Raw genomic sequence first — 11,023 nt, forward strand, 5'->3', positions numbered from 1 at the left:
TTAAAATTCTCGCAACGGCGCAGTCGGATTTGTTACCATCCCTGTTTCTCTGCATGGTGTGTAAGCCGGTATTCCTGATCCCCGACATGAGAGGCATTGCAAGACTCCTTGACATTTCTTGGTCAAGCAGCCAAAGTGCAGCAAATCTCAAAGAATCTGCCATTATCAAGCTTGTAATGAGACGTTTTGAGGGGGCCTAGAGAACACAGGCTGCGGAGGGTTAATGCAGAACCGACAGAACCTATATACAGATCACCTAATAGGTTTAAACCTATTTTATTGTGTTCAGTGACTGACATCCAGACTAGTGAAGTGTTGGAACAGCAAACACTCTGTGGAAGGGACAATTTTCATCTATCCCTATTGTGCCCCCCCCCCCTATGTCACTGAGGATCACAGAACTTTCAGGGACATGTTTTTGGGAATCACAGTGGGCTTCAGATGGAAGGGGAGACTGATAAAGATCAACCCCCGAGCGCATGCTCTGTGTTCGCTACAACAGCACTTTGCTAGTCTCAATGCCAGCCAATATCAACCAAATAAAATTTAAACTTATAAAATTGAATAATTTGGTCCTTATCCATCACCTGGTGCCTTTGCACGTGTTGGACAGAACTTAATGTGGAAGCAGGTTTGCTTCTTACTCAACAGTTGGATAGAATACTGCCCCCATGCTTTTCCTTTTCTTGCCAAAGTAAAAGGGATGGGCACTTTAATAATAGTAATAATAATGATGATAGTAATAATTGTAAATTCAGAGAAGGATGGTGGGACGTTCCCAAGGCTTCATCCTGATGATTATAAGGGTGTGAAGTATATTGCAATAACCACAAATGCTGCATATGTGATCTTTGGTACACAGAGCTGAATTAATCATTATCCTAAGTATGCAAGAGTACAAGACTCTTGCTAGAGAGAGAGAGAGACACACACACACCCCGCTACCAAGGGAAAGTAATATTTCTCTCCCTCTCTCTTGTTTTTTTGAGACTCTCACAGCTGAAAATTCAGTGTGTGTTCCTATGCCACATGACGACAAGGGAGCAGAAGCAATATTCCCAGATGTGGGTTAATTAAAAACAAAAGCTGCCTGCTTAGCAAGAAAAACAGGATGGCCATAGAGCTCTGCAGTGGATTTCATGTAGGCGAGGACGCCTGCCTGGAGCTGTACTGGCAGAAGCATTTGAGCTTGGATTTGCTGCAATGAATTACCTCTGAAAGGGCTGTTCTTCCTCTAGGGTTGGACATAAATGTAAGCAGGACTGCATGCCAGTGGCCTGTGTACGCACATGCACACGCAAGGCTGAGAACCTGCCTATCCAGGAGTGGGCATGCTGAGATCTCAAGGGCTTTTTCTGGCACAGAAGGGGAAAGGGCAGTGATTACTTACATAGTAGTAAGTATAGTAGTCTGTGAAAGCTGATGCTGCTATAAATTCGTACTACTTATATACCACTTTTCAACCAAAAAAAGTTCTCAAAATGGTTTACAGTTAAAAATAATAATAATGATATAAGATTGTTTCCTATCCTCCAAAGGGCTAAAAAAAAATCTAAAAAGAAAAATAAGGTAGACACCAGCAACAGCCAATGGAGGGATGCTGTGCTGGGTTTGGATAGGGCCAGTTGCTCACCCCTGCTAAATATAAGAGAACTGCCACTTTAAAAGTGCCCCTTTGCTCAGTTGTAGTTGGGGGTGGTGGGAGTTGTAATAACATCGGGGACCCAGGTTTGAGCATCGCTGTTGTAAGCATTTGAACAGGAAAACTAATATGAAGAGTGCCCTTGTGTTCATTTGTGAAACTGTACAGGATATGAACTTACTTTCACGTCAGTGTCCTAGCATTTCAGTCTGGTTTTTTTAGTTCTAGGGAAAAACAGTGGGTACTCCCTCCCCAAGTTCTCAGAAGTATCCCACAGCATACAGGCCCTCTTCTTCTCCCATTTGGCTCAAGAAGGATGTGCATTGAGGAGGTGGTATTATCTTCCTGCTACTACAGGTATCGTGGCAAGTGTGGTCAGTGGTTAGTGTTATCTAGTGGTATGTTTGGATCTTAATTATTTCTACCCTCAAAACATAACTGACGGCTGTTTCTCCCCCAACCCCCTGTTTACACAGCACTGTGATTCAAGCAGAAGATGGCAAGGACCAGCCACAGCAACTATGTCCTTCAGCAGCTCAACAACCAAAGAGAGTGGGGATTTCTTTGTGATTGTTGCATTGCAATTGACGATATTTACTTCCAGGCGCACAAAGCTGTCCTGGCCGCCTGCAGCTCATATTTTAGGATGTTTTTCATGAGCCAACAGCACAGCACAGCACAGTTGAACCTCAGCAACATGAAGATTACCGCCGAATGCTTTGATCTCATTTTACAGTTTATGTACTTAGGGAAAATCACGACAGCCCCTGCCAACTTTGAGCAGTTCAAAGTGGCCATGAACTCTCTACAGCTCTACAATGTGCCAGAATGTTTAGAAGACATCCAGGACACAAACTCCTCGGGTTTGCGGTGCTCCTCTTCTGCTTCTAGCACTCAAAATAGCAAAATGGTCTTTGGAGTGCGAATGTACGAAGACGCGCTGGCTAGGAGCGGGAGTGAAGCCAACAGGTGGGGCACAGAGCCGCCAAGTTCGACGGTAAGCACGTCCCAGAGCAGAGAGGCCGACGACGAAGCTTTGCAGCTAAGCAGCATCCGTGAGCAACCCGTGGAGAGCAGCAGCAAAAGGAGCTCCATGTCCAAACTCTCGAGCACCAAAGACCGAGTGTCCAATTCCCGGCGCTTCGGAAGAAGCTTCACCTGCGATGGTTGTGGCTTCAGCTTCAGCTGCGAGCGGCTGTTGGACGAGCACATCATGTCATGCACGAATCGGCATTCGTATCAGAACGCCCGATATTTGGGGGCTGAGAAAACCAGCAGCGAGGGAGGCTCTTCTCCTAAAATGCCATCTTCGCTGGACAAATACAAAGGAGATGCAAGCCAAACTAGGGAAGGGTCTTCATCCCCAGCATCCAACACAACCAGCGGGAAAGGCAGCACCGTCTCACTGGAGCCACTAGGCGAAGAGAGAAGTAGAGCCACCGAGACCAAAAGAGTTATCGTCAAGATGGAACCGGATGATAACCCTGCCAACGACCTGAAAGAGTTTAACATTATTAAAGTGACGGATGGCAACGAATCCACCGACAACGAGGAACTAGATGATGATGAGTCGGTTTACAGATACTACATTGAGGAGGAAGTCAATGAAAACCGAAGGGTTAGAAAAGCTCTTTTAAAACCTCAGGTGCCTGCTGATGGAGAGGCTCTGAAATATTTTAGAAGTGCCAGGCTCCTTAACAGTAAAGTCAGTGCTGTCAAGGAAGGCTCGGAAAATGAGTCCTGTGAATTGTGCGGACTGACAATCACGGAGGAAGACCTCTCTTCTCATTATTTATCCAAACACATAGAAAATATATGCGCGTGTGGGAAATGTGGCCAGATATTGGTCAAAGGCCGACAGTTGCAGGATCATGCACAGACCTGTGGAGAGCCCCAAGACCTGACCACCAATAGCTTGAGGAACACAGAGGAGAAGACTGACTTGGAAGAGAGCCCTGAGGAACAGTCGGAAATCCGAGAGATGATGTACGTGGAGATGTTAGATGAGTTTGGGGACAGCCATTTCCAGATGAATAGTCTTCCAAAAAACCAGCTGTACAGGGATTCGGCTTGCCCTTTCCGGTGTCCTAATTGCGGCCTGCGTTTTGAAACAGAAAATTTGGTGGTTGAGCACATGTCTAGTTGCTTGGAGCAAGAGCTCTTCAAGAATGCCATGATGGAAGAGAACGAAAGAGATCATCGACGCAAGCATTTCTGCAATCTTTGCGGGAAAGGGTTTTATCAGCGTTGCCACTTACGGGAGCACTATACTGTGCACACCAAGGAAAAGCAATTTGTTTGTCAAACATGTGGGAAGCAGTTCCTAAGAGAACGTCAGCTGCGCCTTCACAATGACATGCACAAAGGTATGGCCAGGTACATCTGCTCCATGTGTGACCAAGGAAACTTCCGGAAACACGATCATGTGCGGCACATGATCTCTCACCTCTCAGCCGGAGAGACAATATGCCAGGTCTGCTTTCAGATTTTCCCAAATAATGAGCAACTTGAACAGCACATGGATGTTCACCTGTATACATGTGGCGTTTGTGGCGCCAAATTTAATCTGAGGAAAGACATGAGATCTCACTATAATGCCAAGCATTTGAAAAGAACATGAGTGTTTTATGCTTACCAAAAAGGACTAAAGCGAGAGCCAGTGGGACACCAACGCAAGGCACACCGTACTGTATACACGGAATTAATGGCCTGTTTTAAAATGTCTGGGTTTTTAAAGAGCCTTTAAATCATGGACGTCTTTGTTTAGGGTCCTAAAGTACATGCCATTGAAAAGCACCAGATGATTAATTATTGCATTTTCACTCTTGCCTCATGTCAGTTTGTGTTTAATCTCTCCCCTTCCTGCTTTCTTAAATTGATGAATCGTTATTTTTAAACGCTAGCTTTTAAAAGCACACTGTAGTATTACCTCTTCACTGGCTTCTATTAAACAGTTTCTCAGTTCCATCGACCTAGGATGGCTACTTTTATATTTCCATGGGAGTTTGGGGTTATTGTTGTTTTTTACTGTATGTTTTACTTTTTTACTATATGTGCAGGGACAGGCTGATATCAAAACATAAGCACTGGCCGCAGTCCCAACAGATAGTTAAGTGTCCTTAAGCCCACTGGCTGACATGTTGTGCAGGAGTCCATTGGGCCAGGGGCTGCTGCACCCTTCAGATGGCAGCACCAATGGAGTTGTGCAAGTACCTCCTGCACAGCCAGGCAGGATTGCCCAACGTGCAGCTGCACTATGCTCCTTCCATAGAAATCACTAGCAATAGTAGTGCAACTGCATGTTGGGTGGTTCTACTTGTTGAGTGGTTCTTTTCCCTCTCCACCTCCACCAAGTGTGCCCGCATTGTGGTTCTTTCCCTACATGTTGGATGGTTCTCCTCTGTCTCCCATCCCAAAGTGTTGGGTGGTTCTGCACGTGTTGGATGGTTCTTCCATTGAAAATAATAACAGTTGTAGCACAGCTGTGTGTTGGGTGGTTCTACCTGTTTGCACAGCTCTGGTTCTACCTTTTTAAAGTGTGCACCACTCCCTCTGCTGATGGACTACTGCACACCATGTCAGTCTCCGAAATCCATGGGCTGTGTTGGCTTAGGGACATTGGGCTCCTGAGCCCTGCTGTGAGCAAACCATCACTGGTGTGTTTCTTTTATTTGCGTCTCATGTTCCACACCATCTTCGGTGAATTCAGTTCATTCTGCAGTGGTGTCTCAGGATGACCATTAGGAGGAGGAGCGCTGTACACTAAGGAAATTCCTTGCTACAGAGTTATTTTGTATGTCTCTCTTCCTAATGTCATTTTACATGCTAATAATTGGATCTGAAGACATACTGCAACAGAAAGATTTTGACGTTGCAGCACATTATGTTGCAGCAGTTTTGGAAGGGCAGTCTATAAATCAAATAAAGAAATAAAAAATAAAACAAGGGCAATTCCAGGGGTATGTCTTGTGGTAGCAAGCATGAACTGTCCCCTTTGAAAAGCAGGGTCCATCCTCATTTGCATTTGAATGGGATATTACCTGTGTGAGCACTATAAGATAATTCCCCTTAAAGGATGGAGCCGTTCTGGGCAGAACATCTGCCTGCTTGCGTGCAGAAGGTTGAGGCTCCCTCCCTGGCAGCATCTCCAAGATATGGCTGAGAGAGACTCCTGCCTGTAACCTTGGAGCAGCCACTGCTAGTCTAGACAATACTGAGCTAGATGGACCAATGGTCTGACTTAGTATAAGGCAGCTTTCTATGTTCCTATACCATTTTTTCCAGCAACTCTAACCATAAGGAGGCACAAATGACCAGGCTCAACCTATCATACTTTGGACACATTATGCGAAGACCCAGCTCCCTTGAGAAGTCCATAATGCTGGGAAAAGTTGAAGGAAAGAGAAGAAGAGGTCGACCAGCAGCAATGTGGATGGACTCGATTACGACAGCAATGAATGCACCACTGAGAGACCTTAAAGGCCAAGTTGAAGACAGATCATCCTGGAGAGAATCTATCTATGTGTTCACTATGAGTCAACACTGACTTGACGGCACTTAATCAATCAAATCAACCATAAGGAAATGTTCAGGCTGATATTATATGTACCCACTGGCAAGATAACATCTACTATTAGGCCATATTTTTACAAAATCCTTAAATATTATAGGTAGTATATGAAACATGAAAAAAAAATCAGTAACAGAATCATAATTTTTGGACATCATTTCTTATTCCATTATTGATGTGTTTTACACATTTGAGACACTATCCATAATATTTAAGTGTTTTGTAAAAATAGGGCCTTCTAGTAGGAGATATTCTCCTGCCAGTGGGTGTATCTAATATCAACTTGAAAATTTGCTTATTGCAGTAACTGAAAAAGTGGTGACATGCCTGATTCCATTACCCTTGGAATTGCCAACAAGGGTATAAACCAAAGAAAAATAAGGTACAATGTAATCCTAATTACACTGAAGTCAAAGGAACCTGGACATGTCTTCCATTTATTTTCATGGGATGTCCACTCCAACTCAGAATGAAGTCCTACTGAATTAAATAGGGCTCACTCCCAAGTAAACGTGCCTAAGATTGCAGCCTTAAACTCTGGATTCTGTGTTTTATTTATTTTGATTAATAATGACCTCCTTTTTCCTAAGCTGAGCAGGAATACATGGTCCAGGGACTAAAGGGTCTGACTTCACTCAGGGAGCTTGTGTTCAAGTCCCATCTCTGCCATAGATTCATCAAGCAACCTTGAGCAAGTCCTTGTCTCTTAGCCTCAATTCTTCTCTTTGGTCAAACAGGAATAAAGACTGTGATCTATTGCATGAAATAAAGTTGATCAGGTTGATGATTGCTATGACTCTTCATGCTCATTTGAAGAGTCATAGCAATGATCAGCAGTGTGTGTGTGTGTGTGTGTGTGTGTGTGAGAGAGAGAGAGAGAGAGAGAGAGAGAGAGAGAGAGAGAGAGAGAGATCCCAACTAATGGAGCACTTGTACAAACATGTTGCAAAAGTGCAAGGATGTTGCACTAGCTAGCTCTGCTACATCGGGAGCGTGTGTTCCAGACGAGTGTTGCATCCCTACTCTTGTGAAGCAAGGCTTGCAACCTGTAGTTGCACCTCCTGTAGGGAAACCTTTTCCTCCATCCATTTGTTGCAGGAATCATTTCTGCAAGAGTTGTTGAGCAGCTGTGTGATTTTCTTGTGGGCATGCTACTTGATTGCACAAATGTTTCATTAGTGTGGACATCAGCTGTCAACTGTTCCCTGTAACAAAGATTCCCAGATGTTGCTGACTACAACTCCCATCATCCCCAGCTGCAATGGCCTTTGATGGGAGGGGGTGATGGGAGTTGTAGTCAACACCTGGGGATCCCTGTTACTGTGAACACTTGATGGGATAGCTGCCAAATAGGTCTGTTTTATCCTTCTTGACTACATACATCCTGCTGGCTTTAGTCCATGCCGGTCTCCCCCAACAATAGACCAGGGCAGCACAATTTCAGCCCTCCAGCCATTGTTGGATTACAGCTCCCATCATCCTGGTTTATTGTTTAAAAAACAAACAAACAGGTTTTGGGCCACATTTAAATATGTTAAATAAATAAATAAAATTCCTAGCCACAGTGGCCAGAGATGATGGGAGTTGTAGTCCAACATCGGGGGGGGGGGGGCAAAGTTGTGCAGCCTAAAATAGACTAAACCTGATGTGATGGTACTAGATCTACCTCTTGAAATGCAGCCCCACCTCTGTGGCAAATAAAGCAAGTGGTGGTGGTGCTGATGGCAGCGGCAGCAGCATCCTGTTTACAGAACAGAAGGGGTGTGTGGGTGAGGTGAGCTGATTCCTCCCCACCTTCCATGGCTTACTTCCTCAAGCCTATTGCCCAAATCTCCCACCCCCACCCCCACTCAGGCTTTGATACTAGTCAAGAACTCAGCTGGGAGAATAGCATCTGGAGGCGGCGGGTTCCACTCTCCCTAGCCATGGGACCTTAATCACCACCATCACCACTCTTGCTTTTCACAGGCCCAAAGCAGACCTGTGTATAAAGAGAAGGGTCTGCTGCCATTCTGTCCATATGGGGACCAGCATAACCAGTGCAGTTAATCAGCTGATCTTACAGCTGAGGCTGAATTAGGGACATAGGAAGCTGCCATATACTGAGTCAGACCACTGGTCTATCTAGCTCAGTATTGTCTTCACAGACTGGCAGTGGCTTCTCCAAGGTTGCAGGCAGGAGTCTCTCTCTGCCCTATCTTGGGGATGCTGCCAGAGGGAACTTGGAACCTTCTGCTATTCCCAGAGCATTACAAGTCTCCCATTTATATGCAACCAGAGCAGGCCCTGCTTAGCAAAGGAGACAAGTCATGCTTGCTACCACAAGACCAGCTCTCTAAGTAACACAGGTTACTTAGGAAGCTGCCTTATACTGAGTCAGACCATTGCTCTATCTAGCTTAGTATTGTCTACCCTGCCTGGCAACAGCTTCTCCAGGGTTTCAGGCAGGAGTCTTTCACAACGCTATATGGAAATGCCAGGGACTGAACCTGGGGCTTTTTGCATGCAGAGGAGAGGCTCTTCTACTGAGCTGCCTTTCCCCCCATTGGAGGGGACTTGTTCAAAGTCACTCAGTGAATCTTTGGCTGGGCTAGCCTTTGAATCACCCGAGTTCAAAGCCAAGATTCTTGTCCATGAGACTGAACTGCTAAGTGCACAAAGCCTGTAAGACTGTGTTAGAATTGTAGAGCCAACAGACAGACGGGCACTTGTGTTTAGGAGCTGCAAAATAATGGAGTAAAAACTACAGTATCTTTATTATCCGGCCAAGTATTTTGCAAACTCTTCGTTGACCCATCATCATTTTCACAGAGCTGAGGAAAGGAGGTGGTAATAGTCATACTTGGCACTTAAATAGTGCTTTTTGAGTGTGCCAAGCACCTCGTGTATTATCTTGGTGTAAAATCCTCGCAACAGTGTGAAGTAGTGGTTAGAGTGCTGGACTAGGTATAGGGAGACCTGAGTTCAAATCCAGCCATGAAACTCACTGGGTGACTCTGGGCCAGTCACTTATCTCTCAGTCTAACCTACCTCACAGGGTTGTTGTGAGGATAAACATAACCATGTACATGTACACCGTTCTGGGCTCCTTTGGGGAAGAGTGGGATATAAATGTAAAATAATAAAAATTTAAAACACACCCACGTAAAGTATTATTATTACTCCCATATTGCAGATGAGAGAGGGAAAGGTAGTGGCTCACCTAAGGCCACCTAGTGAGTTCATGCAGTGAGATTCGAACCAGGGAAGTCCTCAGTTGCTTATCCACTATGCTACCCTAGATAAAACTGCAGAATCATACCAGTAATGTGGGGTGTGTTTTTCTATGACCCACGTGTCAGCAATATGCCTTTATGGATATAATGCCATAATGGGAAAACCGACATCAAAGTGTAAATCTATATCTCAGGCAGTATCTCTAATCCAGGAGTTCTTGAACTTGGGCCCCCAGATGCTGGGCTACAACTCCTGTCATTCCCTTTGGCCATTATGGCTGGGGATGATGGGAGTTGTAGTCCAACAGCATCCAGAGACCCAACTTTGAGAATGCCTGTGTAATCAACAAATAACAAGGTCACGGTACACAGTGTGTTGTAAATATAACTCAAACCGAATGCAAATGAACACAGAACAGTCATACCAACGATTATATGCTTGATCAATCATTTAAAAAACACAAATATCTAATATCACAAACACACTGAAATAATCATAATCGTCAGTTATACAAACACAAGACAAAGAACAACCTTAAGGTGCTCAGTATAAATGCACACTAAGAAAAAGTTGTAATATCATTAATTAAAAACAAACTTGTATAAGCAGGCATATAAATGCATACCTACCCTACTTACCTGAATCTAAGACAGGGTTTTTTCCAAGTTTTTTGTTGTTGGAAATCGGGAGATCATCTTAAATTCAGAGACTTCTTCTGGGTAAATATGGGTATAACCTGTATAAATACCAGTATAGCTTCTATTTAACCTGTATTTTTTAAGGGAATCATTTTAAATTCAGAACCATCTTCTGTTCTGGTAAATACTGTATGATGTTCCAAAAAAGCCTTGAAAATCTGATCACTCACCAGAAAAAGATGGAATTAAAAACAAAAACAAATCAGAGGATGTACTCAAAGCAGTTTGCATACATTTTAAAAAATAATTCTTACAAGAAACAACCATGTAAAGAAATCAGTATCCCCTCATATTAGAGAGAAGGGGTCTGAGGTTGAGAAAGAGAATGTCCTGACATAGGCATTCCAGTGATGTCATGGCTGAACAGATGTTTGAACCAAACTTGTGAGTGCAGACTCACGGCTGTTATATCAGAGATGTCCCCAGATGCAGACTGAGAATTACTATAGTAAATGCTATCATCCCAGCAAAAGCACCTCATACATTTGAAACAGAGTCCCAAAGAAAAGGGAGATGGGAATCCTCATGGAATAGGGCCATGAAACAGGTTCCAGGATGGAGGAATAGCTAGCTTTGGCTACAGCTTAAAGAAAATAGCAAGATATAGCATTTCACAGTGGAATGACTCATGACATCCTCATATTTTATCTCTGGGGGAAAGGCAGCTTTGGGGAGCTTTCGATTTTGCATGGAGAAACAGCTGGAAAGGGAAGGGTTAAAACAGCTTCTTTCTCTTCCCCTCTCTGCTCAGTCTTAAATCACCTGTAGCTGCTTCACCTGATTTAAAAAAAAAAACCCTCCAGGAAAAGAATAATGGACTGACAGCGAGGAATATGTAGTTCCCTACCCAGGCTTGTTTCTCATTGAGGTGGTGCAACTCAGGCGAGTTTGGCCTGC

The 11,023-nt window shown here is 44.2% G+C and overlaps 2 protein-coding genes across 9 annotated transcripts in view; one reads left to right on the top strand and one right to left on the bottom strand.

Annotated features, from left to right (window-relative positions):
- Positions 1 to 4,613, top strand: part of ZBTB1 (zinc finger and BTB domain containing 1) — a 31,448-nt gene extending 26,835 nt beyond the window's left edge. For 5 of the 8 annotated variants that reach the window (XM_053285709.1, XM_053285712.1, XM_053285706.1 and 2 more), the window contains one exon: positions 2,119 to 4,613. In XM_053285709.1, coding sequence (XP_053141684.1) covers positions 2,139 to 4,262 — 2,124 coding nt within the window. In that variant the 5' untranslated portion in view covers positions 2,119 to 2,138 and the 3' untranslated portion in view covers positions 4,263 to 4,613. Of the gene's footprint in view, positions 1 to 1,864; positions 2,000 to 2,118 lie in introns of all 8 variants that reach the window. The other 3 variants (XM_053285710.1, XM_053285707.1, XM_053285714.1) reach the window with 1 other exon arrangement.
- Positions 1 to 10,086, bottom strand: part of ZBTB25 (zinc finger and BTB domain containing 25) — a 60,089-nt gene extending 50,003 nt beyond the window's left edge. The window contains exon 1 of the mRNA XM_053285720.1: positions 10,067 to 10,086. The gene's annotated coding sequence lies outside the window, so the exon portion shown is untranslated. The remainder of the gene's footprint in view (positions 1 to 10,066) is intronic.
- Between the last annotated feature and the right edge of the window lie 937 nt (positions 10,087 to 11,023).

The sequence above is a fragment of the Hemicordylus capensis genome, chromosome 1 (assembly GCF_027244095.1).
Source record: "Hemicordylus capensis ecotype Gifberg chromosome 1, rHemCap1.1.pri, whole genome shotgun sequence".
Taxonomy (NCBI): Eukaryota; Metazoa; Chordata; class Lepidosauria; order Squamata; family Cordylidae; genus Hemicordylus; species Hemicordylus capensis.